At 39.7% G+C, this 21,338-nt stretch overlaps 1 protein-coding gene across 4 annotated transcripts in view; it reads right to left on the bottom strand.

Annotated features, from left to right (window-relative positions):
• The window catches only part of UBAP1 (ubiquitin associated protein 1), a 33,125-nt gene that overhangs the window by 10,740 nt on the left and 1,047 nt on the right, over window positions 1-21,338 (bottom strand). For 3 of the 4 annotated variants that reach the window (XM_068176420.1, XM_068176417.1, XM_068176419.1), the window contains exons 2-3: window positions 4,598-4,638; window positions 143-267 (exon numbers count right to left, since the gene is read on the bottom strand). In XM_068176420.1, coding sequence (XP_068032521.1) covers window positions 143-267; window positions 4,598-4,631 — 159 coding nt within the window. In that variant the 5' untranslated portion in view covers window positions 4,632-4,638. Of the gene's footprint in view, window positions 1-142; window positions 268-4,597; window positions 4,640-21,338 lie in introns of all 4 variants that reach the window. The other variant, XM_068176418.1, reaches the window with a different exon arrangement.

The raw sequence follows: 21,338 nt of genomic DNA, 5'->3' as shown, positions 1-21,338 counted from the left end.
TTTTACTTTCTATATAGCCCAACAGATCTTCTAGAAATACAAGACTGTCTGTCTGCAAACTGTGGTAACTTGGAACATACAGCACCACAAGTTGGGGCCAGGAGTGAGGGTAAAGAGAGCAGGAAGGCAAAATATCACTTACCTGGGCTTCTCTGACAAGCTGAGAAGAATCAGATAGACAGAAACCAATGGGTAATCCAACCTTTGCTGGGGTTTTGAACTTGTCTCCTATCTTAAATGGGACATCATCAAGGTAACTGAAAGGCCCTGAAATCAGAAGCAGGAATTGTATTGATAAAAAAATCCCCACAACTCACAAATTTCATGCTTTCAATTCAGGCTCACATTGTTGTGCTTGGGAGCTATTTTATCTCCACTGCAGCATCTACACCAGATAACAATACAAATGGAGTTTGAAGCTCTTTGGACCTCAGTGTCTCTTAGTTTAGGAAGTTCAGTCAGAGTTTGTTTAATTCCTAAATCCTAGCCCATAAATGTTAAGGATTAAAAAAAAAAAAAAAAGCAAACCCTCTCATATCTCATAACCACAATACACCAGATATTGACATCAATGCAATCAGTATCTTAGTTTCCTTTGTGACAACACTATTCCTACACAACTGGATGATGAAGCTCTCCTGAACACTGTATTCTATCTCTATAAAAAGATCCAGCATTTTTGTCATATTCAAAGCAGATTTTAAAATTACTCCGTTTCAGAACAACTAAGACAAACTACAATCCAGGTTTTGACATACAAGTAGTAAGTAGCATTTGGACAGAAGTGGTCACAAATGCAAAGCAATGAAACAAAGCCATTCCACTTTAAACAAAACACAGTGAAATACTAAGGCTATTAACACAGCAATTCTAATTTTTGAAACAAGGTGATCTAACTTTATCAGGCCCTACATCTGTCATTTTTTCCTAGGATGACACTTCTCCTGCAAATTCACAACGAAAAAAAACACTTAGAGCTCAACCACCTCCAAGCAGCCAGAGTATTAGTGTGTTTTCCTTGAGAAAAAGTGAAGAAGTATGAGAAAACCCAAAATACAAACTAAACAGCTTTTCCATTAACTGAAAGTGGTCTCTTGGATCAGTGGTCTAAGCTTTTGGAATCAGAGGCAATGTTTCTGGCATGTGTAACAATCTGAGGAGTGACTCTAGGCCTCACTTGTAGCTTCTTCCTGAGTGACACAGATACAGAAAGACGTTAGTGGCAACATCTGAGATGGTGTTCAGTGACCAAGCCCTCCTCACTCAGTGAACTGTGACTTGCTGTTTTTATCTGACTCATTTTCATACTCAGATGGCAGTGTAAGTACTGTTTATGTTCCCTCACTGTTGATTCATCTACAAGGCAGCCACAGACTCCTAGAGGCTGAGCAGCTCTCATAAACAAGAACATCCTGTCAATTTGCAGTTAAAGGTTTATATGCTGTCATTACTTGAGTTCGCATACTGTGCACACACTGGGTAGTCACAGAATCCTGTTAGGACACATTGAAACGGTCAGGATGAACAACCTACATCCCACCTGCACCTCTAGGATGAAAAAAAATGTTCTAGGTAGAATATGACAGTATTTTCAGTGATCCTTACTGGGAATCACATATCCAAGCACTGCACAGCATCCAGACAGCACCTCATTTGGCCAACATGATCACTCTTTGCAACACAGCATCCAAGTTGTACTTGAGCTGACAACTTGAGAGCCTGATATGCCAAAGCATTTGCTTATACAGAAATAACAACCGTAGCAGCCTCTGCAGCCGGAGTAGTAAATCATGGCCAGGTCAGAGACAACCAGATCTGCCAACTGCTGCTACCATGGCCTGTTAGTCCCACTGGCTGCTCTACACCAGATGATCCAAGTGCAGCAAGATTACCTCTCCACATGGATCTCCCAGCCCAAATTGCTCAGCATGTAAATCTTTGTCTTATTAGACCTGTTTACAATATATAGTGGGCACTTCCCCTTGCACAACTACACCTGAAGCAGATACCAGCCACAGAGGGTGCAAGCACAAACTTTGCTGTTTACATACCAGCAATCCTGTTTTGCACAGTAAATAAAAAATACTAAGCATGCCTAGACTAGCTATATTAAGCTGCCAGCTTAACCTCAGAAGTTTGACTAAGGAAAAAAAATTCCTACTTTGTTCCCCAGTATTCTGATTTTTTTAAAAAACAATCCTTGCTATAATCTCATCCTGAATATACTATGAGAAAAAGCCCATAAGCACATATTAAAAACACCTCAAATGGTTTAGGACATTTGATGGCTAAAAGTCTGAGTTAAAACACCTATGCACATAGAATTCAGCCCAATCAGAACAGTACTAGCTTGGTAAAGCTGAAATCTTATCCAGAGAGCAAAGAATCATTTTCTTTCTGTGAGCAGATCACAGTGCACACACTGATGAGTAAAGGGTGCAAATTGTTTTAAATGCCACATTCTACAGCAGTAAGAAAAACCTACATTAAAAAGGTATTCTGGAAGATATTGTTACAAAAGTCACACGTTCAAGTGAAACAACGTAAGTTTTTACCAAACTGTTATTTAGTAAGACTGTTAGCCACTTCATCCTTGTATCAGTTAAAAGCATACTGAGTAATTTCTGAAAATAGGCATGACAAAAGTGTACTTGTCAGCCTGGTCTCTGTACTACATTTCTGGCACAGCAAACTACTACAAGTCTTCACTTCAGCATAACTCATAGAAGTGTCTGGTTTGGCACCAAAATGGAAACACTTCAGAAAAAAAAAACCTAACAAAACAACCAAAACAGTTATCAGGCATGAGTGGGGAACACTTCTGAAACCATGTGTAACTTAGTTGCTGTGGTCACACAAACCACTTGCATAATTGTTGGAAATCAGAGTTAAAAAGCTTTGAAATTGTACAGCGACAGCAAAAATACAACTGAAATACTGAAGCATAAACCACACCTGGCATAATCCACAGGAAAAGGGATTCCTTTCCCTCCACTCATACCTTGTGTTCCCATCCTCATCTCCATTTGAACATGGTCCTGAGCAGCCTGCCCTAGGTGACCCTGCCAGGGGTTTGGACACGACAATCTGCAGATGCCAGCCTCAAGCATTCTGTGATTCAGTGACAGCCCTTTGACCTCTAATAAGCAGTTCAACAATAACCACAAGAGATACATCAGCTATATTGACTGATTTCATCAGCCTGCCAGAGACACTGAGCTGGAGGCAGCCATGGGGATGGATGCTCTACAGTAAACCAAAACTCACTTAGTGAGATAACCCTGGACAAGACCAAAACAACTGACCTGCTGATCTCTTAAGACATAATTAAGACAAGGAAGCTGGTCCACTACTCCTCAGAAATAGTACTGCAACAGTGTGATTAGGAACAGAGGGTACACAAAGGAGCACACAAGTTAACCAGGCAGCTCACAGCACCATTTGTTTGGACCTGGTTATTTCGAAGCCAAAAGCATGTTCCACCACACCATACTATTCTGGGATATATTTAAGACATGTTGAATTCTAGCCCTGAGCAGCCTTTATTAGTCTGGTTAGGTGAGGAGAAAAATAAAAACAGACAAAAGGACAAGCAGATCAGAGTATTCATAGAGACTGTTTTTAGACACAGGAGCAACTGCTGAATAGCTGGAGACTACCAAATGAAAAAATTAGTTGTCTTGCAGCAGGGTCACTGAGCCACAGCAACGAAGGAGACCATCTAAAAATGAAGTTTTGATACACTATTTCTATTAATCCTTAACCCAGTATTTAAGTGAGACATTTCTTATTTTTTACTTCAACTTTACACTTGCAAGACTGAATAAAAAGCTGCAGGAAAAACTGAATTCACCAGGACCCTTTTATTGGAAAAATGATCCAGGAAGATCAAGGTTGAATTTCTAAAAGCGTTAGGTATGATAGCCTGAAAAGTCATGATTACTAATTTGAGGAAGCCACATTACATACAACAAACTGAACTTTCATGTTCCACAGCAACATTAATTATACTCAAATTACACCCCATTTTCTAAAAAACTAAGGACATTACAGGCAAATAAATTCTATGATACCAATCACCTGCATGACTTTATGCATCTCATATGTAGAAGACAGAAAAATAGTGTCTTTTCTTCATCTGCCTTCTGAACCAAGTTTGTCAATTAGGGGTAGAAATTCATGGCTGAGCAAAAATGAAGTACAATTCAATGTTGCATTAAAAGCTTCACTTTCAATTCAACTTCTCATGTGATTTCCATAGGAAGATGCTACAGATCTAGAGCCCAGTTCAGCAAGCATCAGAGCAGTTCAGCTTTGATTTTGAAGGGGAATTTGTTGGGGAAGGAGAATGTGTTATTCTGTCATGAAGGAACAGGGAACAGCCAGAGACTGATTTTCAGTTTAATCAGAGAACAAGCAAACACAGCATTCAGCAAGCAACTATGCAAGAAGGAAGCCAAGGCACTTCATTCCTAACAAAAAACTACTCAGAGGCTGAACAGATTAGTCTCTATGGACTGTCTAGGCTAGGACATTAGTGAGCAGCAATAGTAGGATTCATCCTATAGAAAAGACAAGGATGCTAAATTTCACTTACCATGAGAGTCAGATCCCAACTTCTTAGAAGCCATCTAGAACCTGAAAAACATTTTAAAACAGCTTGAACAACTTTGAATATGTAGCACAGAGTGAGTCTATGCAGTTCCAGAGTCTTATCTCTAGGTTATGGAACACATTGCAGACACCTGATGTGCCTGTTCCCAAAACAGATAAGCAAACATATTTTTTAGCCTTGAAACTAATTGAGCAGACAAATAACTTAGACCAGGGCCTGCCAATTGAAGCAGTAATATAAAGAAAAAAAGAAAGCCCCGACCAAAAAACCAAAACAGCAAACAGACGAGACACAATCAGGGTGAACAGGAAAACAGAGTTACAGATCACAGCACACAGAGGCCACTCTGTCTCAGCCTCATGAAGCACACCCTGCCTCCCTTGTCATTAAGAATAGCTCTTCCTACTGGAAATACCACACTGATCCTCTTCAGTTAATCCCTGCTGCTCTAAGAAAGGGATACTACTGTACTGGCTACACAGCCAGTTAGCCAGCATGGCATTCATCTACACACACTGGGCAATGCATAAAACAGGTGTAAAATAAATGGTACCATGGGAAAGATATGTTGGATAAACACAAGAAATCAATGAGAACAGACCCCATCCACTGCCCACAGCATTTAGCAGCAACTCTTAAAATGTGGATGTGAATCCTACCTGGCCAAGATGTTAAACACAGAAGTGGCTAGCCAGCTTTTCACAGGGAGTAGGTCTGGGCCACCAGAAGAGTTGTTCAAGATAGATAAGCTGTCAGCTAAAATTCTGCTCCAGGATGCTTATGGTATACTCAATAACATAGGGATTTTGCTAGATTAGAAGTACATCACAAGGTACTACAGCACAATTTCTAGAGTAATTGAATGTAAGTACTCCTTGTAACATTATGCATGACAAAGACTCAGAGATGCCCTTTGTCTCTGAAGTTCTCCATCTCAGACTGAAATGCCCAACAGCTGTTCTTCAAAACCATTGAGACCTCTGGTACATCCCCACAGGCAGCAGAGCACAACAACATGGTGCAGATCTAACATTTATGCCCATCATTCCTCTTGTCAAGGACTCTTGTGCTCACTTGTTCCCATTGTAGATTCCAACTGCAAACATAAAGGAAGGTGAGGATTCCACAGTTTACCTATTTCCTCCTTGTTGCTGCTGACAGGACGGGGGACAAGAAGTGCCAGTTTCAGGAACTCTAGGACAGTCCCTTTTGCAGTGCAAAGATCCCTTTCAACATTATGTTGAAATCAAGAGGTGAACCATCCCCAGCTAACGGGAAACCTACACAAAGCTAAAGCCAAAGCTGTACAAAGATCACCCACGTGCAACCAGACTTCGTGAAACACAGTGGCAGATGCTGGACCATGGGGAAGTGAGTCATGCTGGGCAAGTCCAGGTGCATGCTGCACATAAAAACTGTACGTCATCCTGCCCAATGTTTGTCAAGTTCTTTTCAGAACTCACCAACCTCTCTCAGCAGTGCTATTACATCTGAAACTATTCCACTAAGCCAGAAACTGGTTCTGGCACCTTGTTCTCAGAAACAAAAAAACCATTAAGGCCTCAAAGATTGAAAGAAAAGAAGGTGAAACAGTGCTAAGCCTGCCATCCAAGGAAGGATGTCAAGGGCAAAGTCACCAGACTACCCAGTAGAGCTGCATGTCAACCACTGGAGCTGAACAAGCCTTACCGGTCCCAGTGCCCAGACTGCAGACAACAGCACATGAAATAGCTGCACATTCAGACCCAGGTTTCACTGCTAGACAAGCTGTTGTGTTGGTAGTTCCTCTGTGTGAGAGTAGCAAGTAGGTCATCTACTGGATTTGTTTTTAGTGAAAAAGCCAGGTGACATGTAAATTCATAGAGCTCTCACATCCTCACTAGTCCCTTCTGTCACTGAAGACTGAGTGGCACTGTGTGCAAGCACTGCTCACTCTCCACCTGGGGCAAAACCTCCACACGCTACTTTTAATTTCTCAAAGTTCTTTTTTCTAGTTACTACCTGAGACTAAAAAGGAACTCCTTTTTTTTTTTAGAGGATTCCAAAAACTTCTGATTAGACAAAGTAACCTCCTCACTTTGCCATCTTCAGTTGATAAGGGTGTTTGCTCAAGGCAGCACCAGTTACTACTGGTTACTGCACCAGGGACACAAGCAGCAATGTATACAAATCCCAACAAGCCAAAACTGCGCATCCAGTTTCCAAGGAGTTTTGCAGTAGCCTATCACTCTGGAACTGCATAAAGTCTCAGTGTCATCCCACATAAGATATATGTATCTTGCTTTTGCTGACAATTCTGTAGTAAAATCCTAATGCTGATCTGGTGTCTGCATTAACTTCAAGATGCAGTGGAAAAATAATTCCTCTGCCATATGCAACACCTTAATTAACCACAGGACTAGCTAAGGCACATCAGCAGCAAGCTAGTCATGAAATGGATCATTTCAAGAGCCAGTCATTTTAGATTCACAAAGCATTTGAATTTGTATCACACAGGTCTTGCTGATGCACTCTGAGTGTGCACTTATTAAGACAATGTTACTTCAGAAGGCACTTGTCAGCAAAAATCTGTTAAACACTACACACAGTAACACAGGAACAGGCTGCCAGTCACATTTCATCACCACCATCCCAAAGAAGATTTAATTAAAATAATGTCTCATGACTAATCAGATTGACAGGCTCGTCAGGGACCACTGTTACAAGCATATTGCTGTTGTTCTGTTGTCCAGGCTGGGAAAACAGTTTTTGCACCCAGTTAGGTGGTTACTCATTTGTTACTATGATTCTGGGCATTATCTGAACATTAATTACAACGTGCAGTAAAGCATGTTGGAGTGCTTCCAAAGCTTTATTCCAAATCAGATGATGGACAAGTGCAGCTCTACCACTGTTTGCTTTGGTCTCCCCTACAAGACGCTGAAAGGCATTGGTGGTAACAGCACAGGGTTGAACGGATTTTGGCCTAATACCTTACTGCACACTGTAAAGTGACAGAGGACAAAAACACTTATTCAACACCTTTCCTGCTCTAGAGGAACCAGTTAGTTACATAGTACTACAGAGTGCTCTTACAGCCACCTACAAACTCTCTTCTCTAAATGTAGACCTCCCCAGCTTCACTCCCTCATTCTTGGTTCTGGACAACTCTCCACGAAGAAGGTCAGGGCTGCAAGTACTTCAAAGTTATAAAGAACTGGAGCAACCTGATGTGAACTCTTCTCTTCCCATCTGTATAATTTTTTACTTAGTAACACTGAGGCAGCAGGTCAGGATTCACAAAACCAGCCAGGCAGAGTAACACAGCATAGCAAGAGCCCAGGATGAGGGCAGAGGACCTCAGAGCAATCATGACAGAAGGGGAGGGGGGACAGGAAACAACCACAACAACAGACAACTACACAAAGATTCAGAAACAGAACTGGCAAGGCAGAAATGATGACAGCAATAACTGGCACAGAGAGGTGACAAGCTGGAATGGCTTGAAGAGACAGAGGTGACCACGGCAATTCACTGGCCATGTAATCACTTAAACATGAATGGCATTTAGTTACGCTGCCAGACAAGGAGAATACAGAAAAGCATGACTTGGTGCAAGAAGGCAATGCCAAAGGGAGAGTCTCATCAACAGAAGAGAACAAAAAATGTATTACAAAGAGCATCTCATGAAGAGATTCTGGGACGTTGGGGTGTTTTTTCACTATTATTTCAATGTTTCTTCTACCTTCCCTTGAGTTTATATCTTCATTCCTTTTCTTCTGAAGGAGTTCTGACTAGACAAGTTGGAAGTATCCTACCACTAATGATACCTGTAATTGCTTTATTCATGATAACTTAAACCAATTTAACTATTTGGTAATAAGAACTGGACTCTTGCTGCTATATTCCTGAGTTTGGGGTGCATGTATTCTCTGAAGCAATTTCCATCTCAAATTCAGACAAATAAAAAATGAATAACTTATGGGTGAAAGAAAAGTTGAGAATGCTTCAAGTTATCAACCATAATCAAATCAGCACAACTATGATTTTCAGAGAAAGAGACCTGACCTTGCAATTTCCATTTCACCTGCTAATACACATTGTGTAGTTTACACATTACTAAGGATGCACCATTCGGTCTGAAAACTACAAAAACAAAAGGCTGAAAAAGTAAAAAAAAAATTCCTGCCTATGTTACATTAATGAACTACTGATTTTACAGTAAAGAAAAAAGTAAAAATCACTTTGTTTCAAGAGATTGATTTCTAATGATCACGGGTGTTCCAAATTTAGACAGTGCTTTCAGTTTTCACTGTACCTACTTGTTTCAGCGCAAGTCAAGGGCTATAACCAACATCAGGGCTCTGCACAAACAGCAAAAATAGAAGTCAACAGTGCCTGTTGCTAAGACAAAACAAAAGTTCTCATCAAAGCTTCCCATCTATGTAAGTGCTCAACCACTGCAACACAGCTCTGATCTCTTATGACCTCTCTCAGCAAAAAGCTGTTCAGTTCACTACAGTACAAAACAGATTCCATGCTTTTACTGCAGTATCCAAATAGATTACATCACCCCAAAACCTGCAGATATCGCTTCTGCTTTGTACCTCTAAGAGTTCTGCAAACAAGAGTACATGGAGGTACGCCCCTCACAACAAAGGACAGGCACCAGTAACAGCTGTCTGCATAAAGCTGTAAAACTACATGTGCTGCACTGCAACTGCATGCCCACAACACTCCCCCCGTGGCTCCTCCACCAAAAAAACCCAAATCAAGCAAAACAACAATAAAAAACCATACCAAAAACTAAAACCAAAGAACCCCAAGACCCCCAAGCCAAAAACTCAGAAAAAGAAAGAAGAAAAACTATCTCTTTCACCAGTCTTAACAGAAAAGTAACTTTTAACTTGATCTACAGTAATTCCTCTTAAGTGCTACCACAATCAAGGAGATAAAGTAAATTAAATTTCTTGGTCAATTTTAAGATTGACAAAAACAAACCAAAGCCTCATTGAAGACAACACTCTAATAAAGTTATTATCCAACTGTCAAGGGACACCAGTTAAAACAAATCTAATGATATCTTCATGTTATGGAATACAAATACAAGTGATCATCATGCTACATTTAATCATTCAAAGTAGGGCTTACAAGACAAGAGGGGGCTTGAGGGAGGAAAGTGTGAGGTATCCCTGCTGCATACATATCCCATGGATCAACAGTCCAAGCAGCTGTGATGAGAGACCTAAGTCTGAAGAGCAGCCTACATCAAACTAATGCAGTTGGTTATTACTAGTACAATGACTGAGGCACAGAGAGACCTGAACAAATAAAATTGCACTTTCTAAAGCATTTTTTTCAAATACATGAGAAGGAAGGAAAGGGAGAAAAGACCCTAAAGAACAGGACTGTGTACAGATCACATTACTGGATTATAAGACACCACTAGTGATGGTCACAACATTCATTATGAAGTTTTTGATGGGGATGTTTGATGGCATCTTCCTAGCAGTGATAAACATGAGGAGACATTGATTCTTCAAATTGTGCCACTGCTTAACGTGACATCATGGGTAATCAGCCTTTTGCTCCAGGACCTCTCTATTGGCAGCTTCCACACACTCTCAGAGAGGCATGGCATCCCTCTGTCATTGCGTATGGATTCGTGGCACTGACATCAGACAGTTGCAGTTCCAGTTACCTCATGTCATGTCCCACTTTCTTCATTAGACATTGGACTTGTTACAGACAGGTACTGTTTGGCTGGTTAAGGATTTAAGGTTCATAACTGGTAACAGACAGCTCCATTCCTCTTTTAAGATCCTGACTATGTGTTTGAAACATAAGGTAATTCGCCATACACTTCACCCAGAAATCAGGGACAACCCTACAAATGGCTGTGCAAATGAAGCACACTAATATACCAATTTTTTAGCCACTTTGTGACTTATCAGCCATACAGGTTTCCAACACAGTTGAAGTTTATACACCACATAAACCTCTAGAAATACAAGTTTCACAGGCAACAGCACAAGGAAACAGACAAGTACTTACAGGCAGCCCTGTGGTCAAAGCAGATCAGAGCAAGGTTTTCCTCTGGCCAGACAATGACATGACAAACAACAGCACAGAAAATGCACCTATTATAGATGCACCTATCACATTTAACTGTGGCAGCAAATGGGGAGCCTTTTTAAAAAGGACTCTTTCCAGAAAACTCAATCCTGTCACAAGAGAAAACCATCTGCAACAAATATCTAAGGCTGGACTGATTTCCAGACTCCAGAAACTTGGGCATAGTGCAGGTTCTGTTTATCCAAGAGCAGATGTGGACTTCAGAGTGCAGTTTAGGGATTTTTACCCAAATTATTTAAAGATCATGTAAACAAAATAGCTGAGAGAAAAGAGATGTGTTTTCTTCTTTTGTGTGCTTTACTTTAAGGTCAGCTTCACTAATCTACAAACTGCAATATCATAAAAAAAAAAAAAAGGTAAACTAGAAATATAGGACTAACTCGCCCTCCTTGAGGCACAAAAGAAGCAAGGTAGAAATTCGAGAGATAAAAATATAAATGTGCCATGCAATTCCTACATTCTAGGAAAAAAAGTGAAAAAGATGACCCAGGACTCACACCAGCAATAAGGGCTGCAATAATCTCAATGCAGTAATGAAACAAGTCCCAGATTTGATGAGCAGAGCAACTGTTTTTAACTGCTATTTTTCTATATCTAAAGTCTGGATAGCAAATACCTACCAGTTTTGAGAGTTTGAAACTGTCAGATGGTAAGCATCTGGTAACTATCAACAAATGTTCCTACTTCAGCTTAATTACCATAAGATTTCATACTACTACCAGAGAGTCATTTTTTTCTAAGCAATCTTGGTTAGCACTGGCCAGAGCCAGGAATGTGCATTAACTTTCCTCGTTAATCATAGCACTTTAGAAGAAAACTAATATTTCAATACAACCCTTCTTGAGAGAGACTGCTGATTGTTAGTTTCAATAACAAAATAGCCCACTTACTCTGTTCTTTTGGTAACAATGCATGGATAAACAGTAGAATATCCTGTACATTTAGAATGTATGCCTACAACCCAGAACATCATAAACTAATTAAAATGCTGCTCTATGTGTTGCAGTGGTACTTCAATATGTAACAAGCTGATTCTGAAGTACTTGAGTATTATTAATATTCCAGACTTGTCCCAGTTATGAATGAGAGCTAGACAGACACTCTCAAAATGCACAACAGAGTAAAACAGCTTTTAATCCATCAATCACAACATATTATTTTTAATTCAAAAATAAGAGCATCTCTGCAGTTTCAAGATTTTTGTTCCTATAGTCTTTAACCAAGGGCAGTAACAGGTAGCTGATCTGGTATTACTTAGAAATAAATTCAACTCTGTTGACCATACCGGGACCTACTCCAAATACCAACATAAAAACTCAAACTATTTTGGAACATAAAGTAATTTGTATTCATTAATTTTCAATATATATTTATTAACCATAACTTAATTCATTTAAATAGATTACAACAATTAAATGGCTATGTAAAAAATCCATTCCAAAGAAAGCCATAATGTTGTCATATTTTCCCTGTTAAAGCTCAGAAGAGAAATTATAACATTTGTTGATAATTATGGTTTTGGTTATAAATTTGGTGAAATATTAACACTTAAAGAATTGATTATAGAAGCAGACAAAAAAAATCTATCAAGAAAGCAAGCTGGCCAAATTTATTAAATGGAAAAATAAAATCTGCCAGCAGGTCAAACATCACTTGCAATTCCATGTATTGGATCTCAGCCAAAATATGTGCCTCTTGCACTGTACAAGAATAATGAGAACAGTGTTATACTACTATAGATGCATCAATTTTTCCTTTTATACTTGGGTCACATGCACTACCCACTCTTACCACACATTTAACATTTTCCCAGCAAAAATCAGCCTGCTACTGATGGAAAAAATAACCTGTTACATTAACTATTCCACCTCCAAACAACCCTGCCTGTCCTGCAGCAAGCAGGCTCAAACATTGATATTCAGCATGGGAGCTACTGTTTCAGACCCTGACTGCACACTCAGCCCAAACAGTTTCAACACACATCAGGCCAACAACAGCCTTTTCCCATTCCTGAAAGGATCTCTCCCATCATGTGGTTAAAACTTTTAAACTATTTCTGCCATCTGACGTCCCTGTTTCCTACTGACACATCTTATTTCTCTCAACTAAAAGAGTCACATTCTAAGAATATAAATTCCCTGCAAACTCACTTGATTCAATCATGGAACATTTCGGGTTGGAAAGGATGTTCAAAGGTCATCTAGTCCACACACTCTGTACAGGCAAGGGTATCTCTTCTTCAATCAGATTGCTCAAAGCCCCATCCAACCTGTCCTGGAACAGCTCCAGGGATGAGCTATCCACAGCTTCCCAGGGCAACCTATTAAGTTCCTCACCACCTTCGTTTCTTCCTTATGGTCAATCTCAATTTCCCTCTTTTCAGTTTCATCCTTCAGTGTTGCCATTTTCCAGAAAACATCCCAATTCACCATAAATTAATCTTTCTCCAAATACACACTTTGAGATACATGGAAGGAAAAGTCCTAAACACTTCACACTCCTCAAGCAACTAAGAGCTGGTCATAGGACACCTGGAAAAGTGTGGTCTCCAAAACACTCATTTGTGAAGTGGTAATATAAGCTCATAGCTTCTTAAATCTCACTGATTTTCAAAACATACCTCATGAGACTTGCCTTGCCTTTGTCTTGACAGTGATATTGTGAGAAACCTGAATTGCATCCTAGGTGCCACAGGTGTGACATTCTTCACAAGCTTATTTAACTTTTTCTGGGGTTTATGCATTTCTCCGACACATCATCACTGGTACCATCTTAGCTTTCAATGCCAACTCATTTTGTCCTTAATTCATGTGTCACTCCTATTTAGCCAACAGGCGTCTGTCTTCATCTAACCCATCTTATCAAGACTGAGGCAAGAAAAAATGCATAGACAGAAGCACACAGCTGAAAAAATGCCAGGTTTTGCAGCACTGAAGGATGAAACTAAAAGACCAGGAAGAAAACAAACACTTATCACTGTTCATGAATACTCACTTCAGCTACTGTCATATGTTCACTGAGCTGAGGCCTCATCAGGGACATACTCCTTACCTAAACAACTCAACAGAACAAAGGAATCAAACTGAAATTCAAAACATGTATCAAGCAAGTGAAAAGATGGTCCCATTGCAGTAATGCCTAAAAACCAATCTTGTTTCATCTCTAGGCATAGTATCAGTCAATCCTGCTTTCAAGTCTTTCCACACACCCCAAACAGGACTGAATGACTGCATTAAAAAGATGAGCTAGGTGGGAAATACTGTGGGTAGACAGCACCAAATAAATTTTACTACCAGAAGTCACGTTTTCAAATGAAAAAATTAACTTGTTTTAATTAACAAGGAGCTGGTGCATAAGAGCATTAAGAGCAGGAAACGGATTTAAAATTAAGAATAATTTCTTAATTATTTCTTGCAATGACTTGTAAACTTTGGAGAGGCTGGAACTAGTATAAAGATGATGTTCTGCCCCTTAAAAACACATAGCAACAGAAGCATCATTACCAGCTATCAAAAAAAAAAAAAAAGTTCTGTATATGAAAACAGCAGCAGACACTTGAACAGCTCAGCAAACTGGCAGTACCCACACTGAGTATACTTCTGAAACAATTTGGAACACAGGAAGGTAAGTTGCCCTGAGCAAGCTTATCTAGTGTAGAAAAATAAAAAAATTACCTCTGAACAGTGACGTGAAATTGAGATTGCCCTCGGCTATAGTGGATCTATTACCAAACAGGAGCATGATAAATAAAAGAGCTCATTGTGTTTTGTATTAGAAAACTTCATGGTCCCACACTACCTGAGGGCAGCATACTCAGTCCTGAGCACAAGCATTTTCCTTGCAATCTCTTCATTGTGTAGTTCTCAAACAGCAAATGCCCCTCTATTAGGGGCTGTTTAAATTGAAATATGGTTCAGCCTGTAATCCAACTACAGACTGAAACATTCAGGAATGGAAGCCAGAAGCAAGAAGGAAAAATCAAAGACTGCACATCTGTTAAACAAGGTTTACTCTGTGTGTGCAACTGCTACAGCTGAGGTTACTAGCAGTGAAGATACACAAATATGCAGACAACCCCCACCCTCCAAGAAGGAAAGCAGAGCAACTAGAGTACCCCTACTTTTCAAGGATTCTCCAGCTGCTACACTCCCCTTCATGTACCACTTCAGAAAGCCTTTCTGTACCACAAGTGTCATTCTTCCATCCTTGGTAGATCCCCCAGCTTCATAAAATAATCTCCTCACCCACCTACCTTAATTTCTACTGCTTCCATTTAAAATTAGCTTTAAGATTTAAATCTCCTCACTTAAAACAAACTGAAGGGGTGTGCTTTCCCCCTGTGTAAGACAACAAGTCTGCCCTCCCAGCACTGCAACCCTACTTGCAAACCCTGCCAATGTTTGGGCAGGTAAGTTTAAGGAGTAGTGTAAAAGTCTGCACTTTGAGAGTGAACTTTCTATCACAAATACACAGAGCAAAATCCACAGACTTGCAAGGTAGTAGGAGAGACAGACTGGCACACGCACATAATTACAAGCCTCCCAACAGTAAGGGCATATGGATACTGAACTTCCAGTGCTCAAGTGGAATGGACAATAGAAAAGAAACCAAAGACAAGGAAAGACACTGCTTTCAGATGAAATTTAGATTCCTACAGGATATTTATAATGCCAGGAATTACACACTTCTCATTCATTTTCTTTCCCCTTAGGGCAAAGTAGTTTTGCTGATATTCCCTTATACCCTCAGCACCACACAGGTCTTATATGAGACTCCAGAATACCTGTCTAGGCACTTAACCAGCAGTGAAACTGTCCCTGTTTTGAAGGTATGAGGAATATGGCACAAAGCTGAAGCAGTTTGCTCAAAGTCATCCAGCTCAGCCAGCAGCAAAGTCAGAACACAATCTGTGTTTCCCAAATCCCAAACCCACAGCTACCCCAGGAATCTCACTGCAGTCTATCAAGTTTGGAACAGTATCTATTCTCTACCAAATTACTCCTATTCAGTCTTTTTCATCTCACTATAAAAGCCCAAGGAGGCACTTCAGATTTGATAATGAAATCTGGTGTAGTCCAAACTTTATTTTTAAGTTACTACTTCAAATTAATTAAATCTGTAATTTTGTTACATACTATATAGCCTGTCTCAGTAGTACAAACTTTTTTTCCCTGCACATCACAAAGTTTTTCAGCAGATACAGTAATGAATGCAAGTCCCAGAACACTTAAAGCAATGAAAAACTAAACAGAAATGGCTCATTTTATGTGCAAAAAGAAACCATCAGAGATGCATTGGCTTCATTTTCTCAGGACCTTTTGACAGATCTGACTCAGCTTCAGCAATCTAGCCTTACTTTATAACTAGACCAGAGTAGGTTGTTGGATGAAGCTGCCCCATGACCACAAAAGTCATCCCACAGATTCTCCTCTCCAATCATTTAAGGCTGGCAAGAACACAGGATGGCTGACAGCACAGAGATCTCACTCAGTGAACCATCATAATAACCATGACAGGGCAGTAAGATGGCTTTTTTTTTAAGAAGCAAAGTGGCAATACTGTGGTCTGACCATTCCTCCTCTGAGCTATCAGATTTTCTACTGTCACCTGAGAATCAGTCCCAGCCTGCCCCTCTCATAACCCATATGTCTGATTCAACCCAGCTTACTTTAGGAAATTAATCCAGGGCTGCCTAATGACAGAACATGAGTATCACATTCAGATTCCTGCAAGAACATCAAATTATAGGAGAAATTTGCTTTGAATGAAGACTGGCATAAAATGGATACACAGCTTCTATCCCAGCATGAAGGGAAAGTGAGAAATCCTTTCCATTACTTGGTAGAAACGATTTATCCAAAGTACAGCCAGATCCCCTGCACTAAACATGGTTACATTTCAAGTGTTCATCTCCAATATTGTAACACATATAGAACATCCCCAGAGACAGGCAGACTTTCAGAACTGTACAATAACTGCATATGCAATATGAGAGCTCAGTATGAACAGGGTGACATTACTGCATCAAAAAACAGCAGTCATTTTGCCAACAGAGTTCCAGGAGTCCACCTCCAACTTCAAAGGCAGCTCAGACCATCTCGCCATTCGTGCCAAAACCAACTCCTTCACCTTTGCCTTCCTTCATTTATTTTTCATCTCATAATACAACTGTGGATTCTTTAAGGTATATTTTTAAGCCTTTTCCAATTGAAGACCTTCACATAGATGAGATTAGAGACCATAACAGTATTCTTTGATATTCACACTTGAATTTGATAGCTCTCCCTTTGCATACAAATTCAGAAATATTCAACAGTGTTAGTTAAAAGCAACAAGCCATCTTACTGTCTTGGATTTTCTTTGCAAAAGAGACATTAAAGTACTAAGCACTTAATTCCAGGTAAGTAAATAGAAAACATGTATTAGGTTCCCTCCCACAAGAAAGAATGAAGCCTTTAACAACAGGTACTTTTTTTTTTCCTCTTCTTCTTAATAAGGAATCTAAAGGTACTTGCTGGAAACAGTTATTTTGCATATTGTTACTAACACAGCAAACAAAATGAAACTCAACAATCCTTCACTTTTTTTCTAACAAGAAGACAGACTGTCAACAAACTGCTTGTGGTGACACATTACTTAATTAAAAGATTAAGAACACATTATTTTCTTGAAGGCTATGTAGCATAAAGCTTTTCTGGCCTTTTTCACCAAACACAATTTTATTCCAGATGATTAATAATGATTTTATTCAAGATTCCCTTCCCTGCTACATGTGTCTTCTATATTTCTATGTCAAATTATGACAGTACTACGCAAGGACACCACATGATGGTGTTAGTCACTAGGGTGGAACCCAGAGTGGCTTTGCTGTATCACAGAAGGAAACACTTAAAAGTTCAAACAAGCACTTCGGAGAGTGTTAATAAACTAGGAATCTAGTTTTATTTTAGTGCTCACAATTGATGAGGCATACCAAAATGAACACACAAGCACTTCCCTGTGTCTGAATTAGGCACAGGGCTAAAACATGACACAGCACACTGGTAACAGGCACACCTTTGAAACACACCTTCCCAAAACCAGGGAATAAATCTCATCAGTCATTTCAGTCCTGGCTTCCTCTGCTGCTAGCCTAGAGATGACAAATGGTGCAAGCACAAACATATACGTAAGGAAGGGGCTTAAAAATGAAGTCTTTCACATAATCTAGTAGATAGTTACCAAAAATGCTGAGCTCCAGTAACACAGACCAGACAAAAGCTCACAACTCTTTACTACTACTTTACCCTATACGAACCATCAACAGCTAAATACATTAATTGTACTCATATGCAGATCATCCTCCAGATGAAGAACTGACTACATCTTGGATAGGACTCCCCTTCTTCTGATTTAAAATGTTACTTCGTGTAAGAGTTTCTGACACAAAATGCAGCTGAGATAATACAAACTCAGTCAGTTACAAACTATAATATTACCAATGCAGCATGGCATTTTGAAGCAATCTGTTTTCCTTCTAGAAGGGAAGATTTAAGTCTAAATTAGAGCAATGATATTGTGTTCCCCTTCTGATACAATTCTGTAGATTCTGTTTCAAGTACATTGCAAGCTTAAGAGATTGTAGAAAGACCTTGTAGCTTTCAAAAATTAAAAAAAATACAAACCAAACCGAGTCTGGGCATACATTCTGTCCCCTAAAAGTTTCCATCTACAGGAAAGACAGCATTTCTTAACATTTAAGAAAAAAAGCCTTTGCACGAAAGGATTTTGAATAAATCTAAAGACTTGAGAGAGGGAAAGCCCCCAGTGCTTAGGTTCTGATGGAGATCTCAGCACAAGACTACATTGACTGCAAAAGGTCATTAGGGACACAGAACACGAGCTTATTCAAACCAAGTCAGAGGGTCAAAGCATTAAGCAAGCGCTTGCATAGCAGAGAGGATTACCTACCTAAGTAGTTAACACACAACAACTGTGAGGTCAGGCTTGTATCGATCAACTGCACGAATCCCAAGGGTCGATTGCAGAGTGGTATGTGCTGCAAGATCAATAGCCTTGCCTTCCCAGTAATCAGCGTAAGCAAACACAATGCAGGGATGAGAAACCAATCTTTGATGCATCCTAGAAGACCTACTTTTTCAAACAAGAAAACTATTTATAAATTGTAAACAACCCTTCTTTGCCTTTCCTTCAAAGAACTATTTTCACAAACAGCTTCAGAGCTTTCCAATTATGGCTCCACTAGATCTTCCTTATGCTTCCTCATGCTGACATTGATCTGAATTGCACTGATCAATTTTAAATAGAGAATCCTGCCTTTAGGTAGAGATCCTTGTAAAATGACAGCTGAAACTCTGGAATTCGTGACTCAAGAGACCAGGAGTGATTATGCTACACAAAACACCAGAGAAGGCTGGAGAGAATTTCTATGTAATAAGGAAAATTAAATTTCTCACAGATCAATTTATCAAAATAAGGCAACAGACTGCTCTTAAAAACTCATGATACAGAGACTGGATATGGACAACAACAATTATCAATTAACTAAACTGCACAATGAAATTATCGATCCCTAGAGTTTGTGAAAGCAACAGGAAACCATAAGCTTACACAAATTAAAAAGAAGGATGAGTAAGGTGACACCTTCTGTGTCATTACAGCACTTCTGCCACCAGCACCAACCAAAACAGCTCGGGCTGTCACAGTGTGACAGATGAGACTGGATTGGTCCAGAAACCTAACTCCATTCTGTCAGTTACAGGTTTTTGTCTCGAGGATAACAAAACATCATGTGAATTCTGGAGATGAAGCTCTTCCATGTGTTTTTGATGATTTTTCACCATTATGATTTTTCTATCCATCAACAAACTATAGAGTAAGTCTCCCAGCTGACTAGTATACTCTTTCAATAGTCTGAAAATTTAAGTTCTCTTCATGAAAGAGAAACTAACCTTTATTGATTCACATATGTTAAATCTCAGAGTTTTTTGGTTTTCCCTTTTAAATTTCATGTCCATTTGTTTCAGCTCGTACTAGAATAGAACTTTAGTAGCAGCAACTTCTTCCCTGACTCCTTTGAGCCATATGGCATGCACAGCAAAAAAAAAAAAAAAAAAAAAAAAAAAAAAAAAAAAAAAAAACCACCCAAACAAAACAAAAAAAACCAAACAAACAAAACAAAAAAACCAAAAGGAGATATCAAATTCAGGCCAAGTACAGGTGGTGAGGAAAGGAAAGGAGGTTTTTTTCTGAGACTAAACCCACAAACTTGCAAAAGCTGTTTAAAAATTACATACTTTTTTGTTTCCCTGCCCTTAGAATTAAGGTTTTTGCTTAAAAGGTTTAAGCCACCCAGTGGCAATGGTAAGAACCACTGGCACTTCTGAATTGCAGCTCTGTGTGTACAGGAAACTGAAGTAATTGAGCAGCAGTTCTGCCTGGTGCTGTAACCCAACACCACCCCGCACACGCCTCAAAACGCTCCTCGTGCTGCTGCCACAGGCAGCACTTCAGCCCACCCTGCTGCCTGTGCCTGCTGCACAGTTTTTCCCCATGGAGAAAAGGGAAGGAGGCCAAAACAAGCTTTACCCACTCTTGCCTGAAAAATGCCAGGAAATCAGCCGTTGCAGGATTGCCTGCACAGGGGCAGAAGGTCCCATGCTCCAAGGCTGATAAGAGAAGGTGATGAAGAGGTCTGGCACTTCCTCTTTTTCCTCAAGACCCTGGATCACAGCTGGAGTAGGAATAAGATCCCCCTCACCAAGCTGCCACAAGGGACTCCTCTTAGTCCCTTAACAGGCTGTGGGATGCAGCAAGCCTTCCATCGGCAGCACAGCCGCTGAAGTTACATCATCAAGCACAACCCAGCTGCCCCTTAGTTCGGCAACACTCACTTGCCAAAGTGAGTCATGTAGGAATATCGACCTCAAAGTGCTTAAATCCAACAGGAATACATTTTACTGTGTCCAAGATGGCAGCTAAATTAGTTCCACAGCCAAGTGCCAGAGTCCATCTGCTTATCACCACTCTCATGAGACAACATCAGTGTGGTAACACTTCTATATGACGAGGTTTTTTTCACTTGTTTGGCTTTTTTAATGATGTGGGAAATAAAAACAGTTAATAAAGCAGATATTCATTTCCATCTTTTGTAATTTCTTTTACTAATTAAAAAAAAAAAAAAAAAAAAAAAAAAAACAAAAAAAACAGAACAAACCTAACCTTCCCTTTAGTACAATAAATTTTGAGCTATCAAAACACAGGAAGACAGCCCTCGAATTATACTAAATAAAAATAAATAAATAAAGGCACAGAATGTCTTATTTCTAGTAAGCACTGAGCTAAAGGGATCACAAGGCATTATCAAGAAGTTGAAACAACGAAACTGAATATTGTTACAATGTATACATCCATGAGATGTCTGCATCTCAAACTCTGAGAAAACGTAGTCAAAAGCAAAATAGGTAACTAGAAAAGATCCCGAAAGTGGTGATAAGCATGAAACGAGAAGTGTAGGGCTACAACCCACTAAACAAAAACGACTGGATCTTTAGGTTACAAGGAGATGCAGCCAAAAAGTGAATACTCCGTGATTAGCAGAACTCTAAAG

Source organism: Anomalospiza imberbis, chromosome Z, assembly GCF_031753505.1.
Source record: "Anomalospiza imberbis isolate Cuckoo-Finch-1a 21T00152 chromosome Z, ASM3175350v1, whole genome shotgun sequence".
NCBI lineage: Eukaryota > Metazoa > Chordata > Aves > Passeriformes > Viduidae > Anomalospiza > Anomalospiza imberbis.
This window is presented reverse-complemented; position numbering and strand designations above follow the sequence as displayed.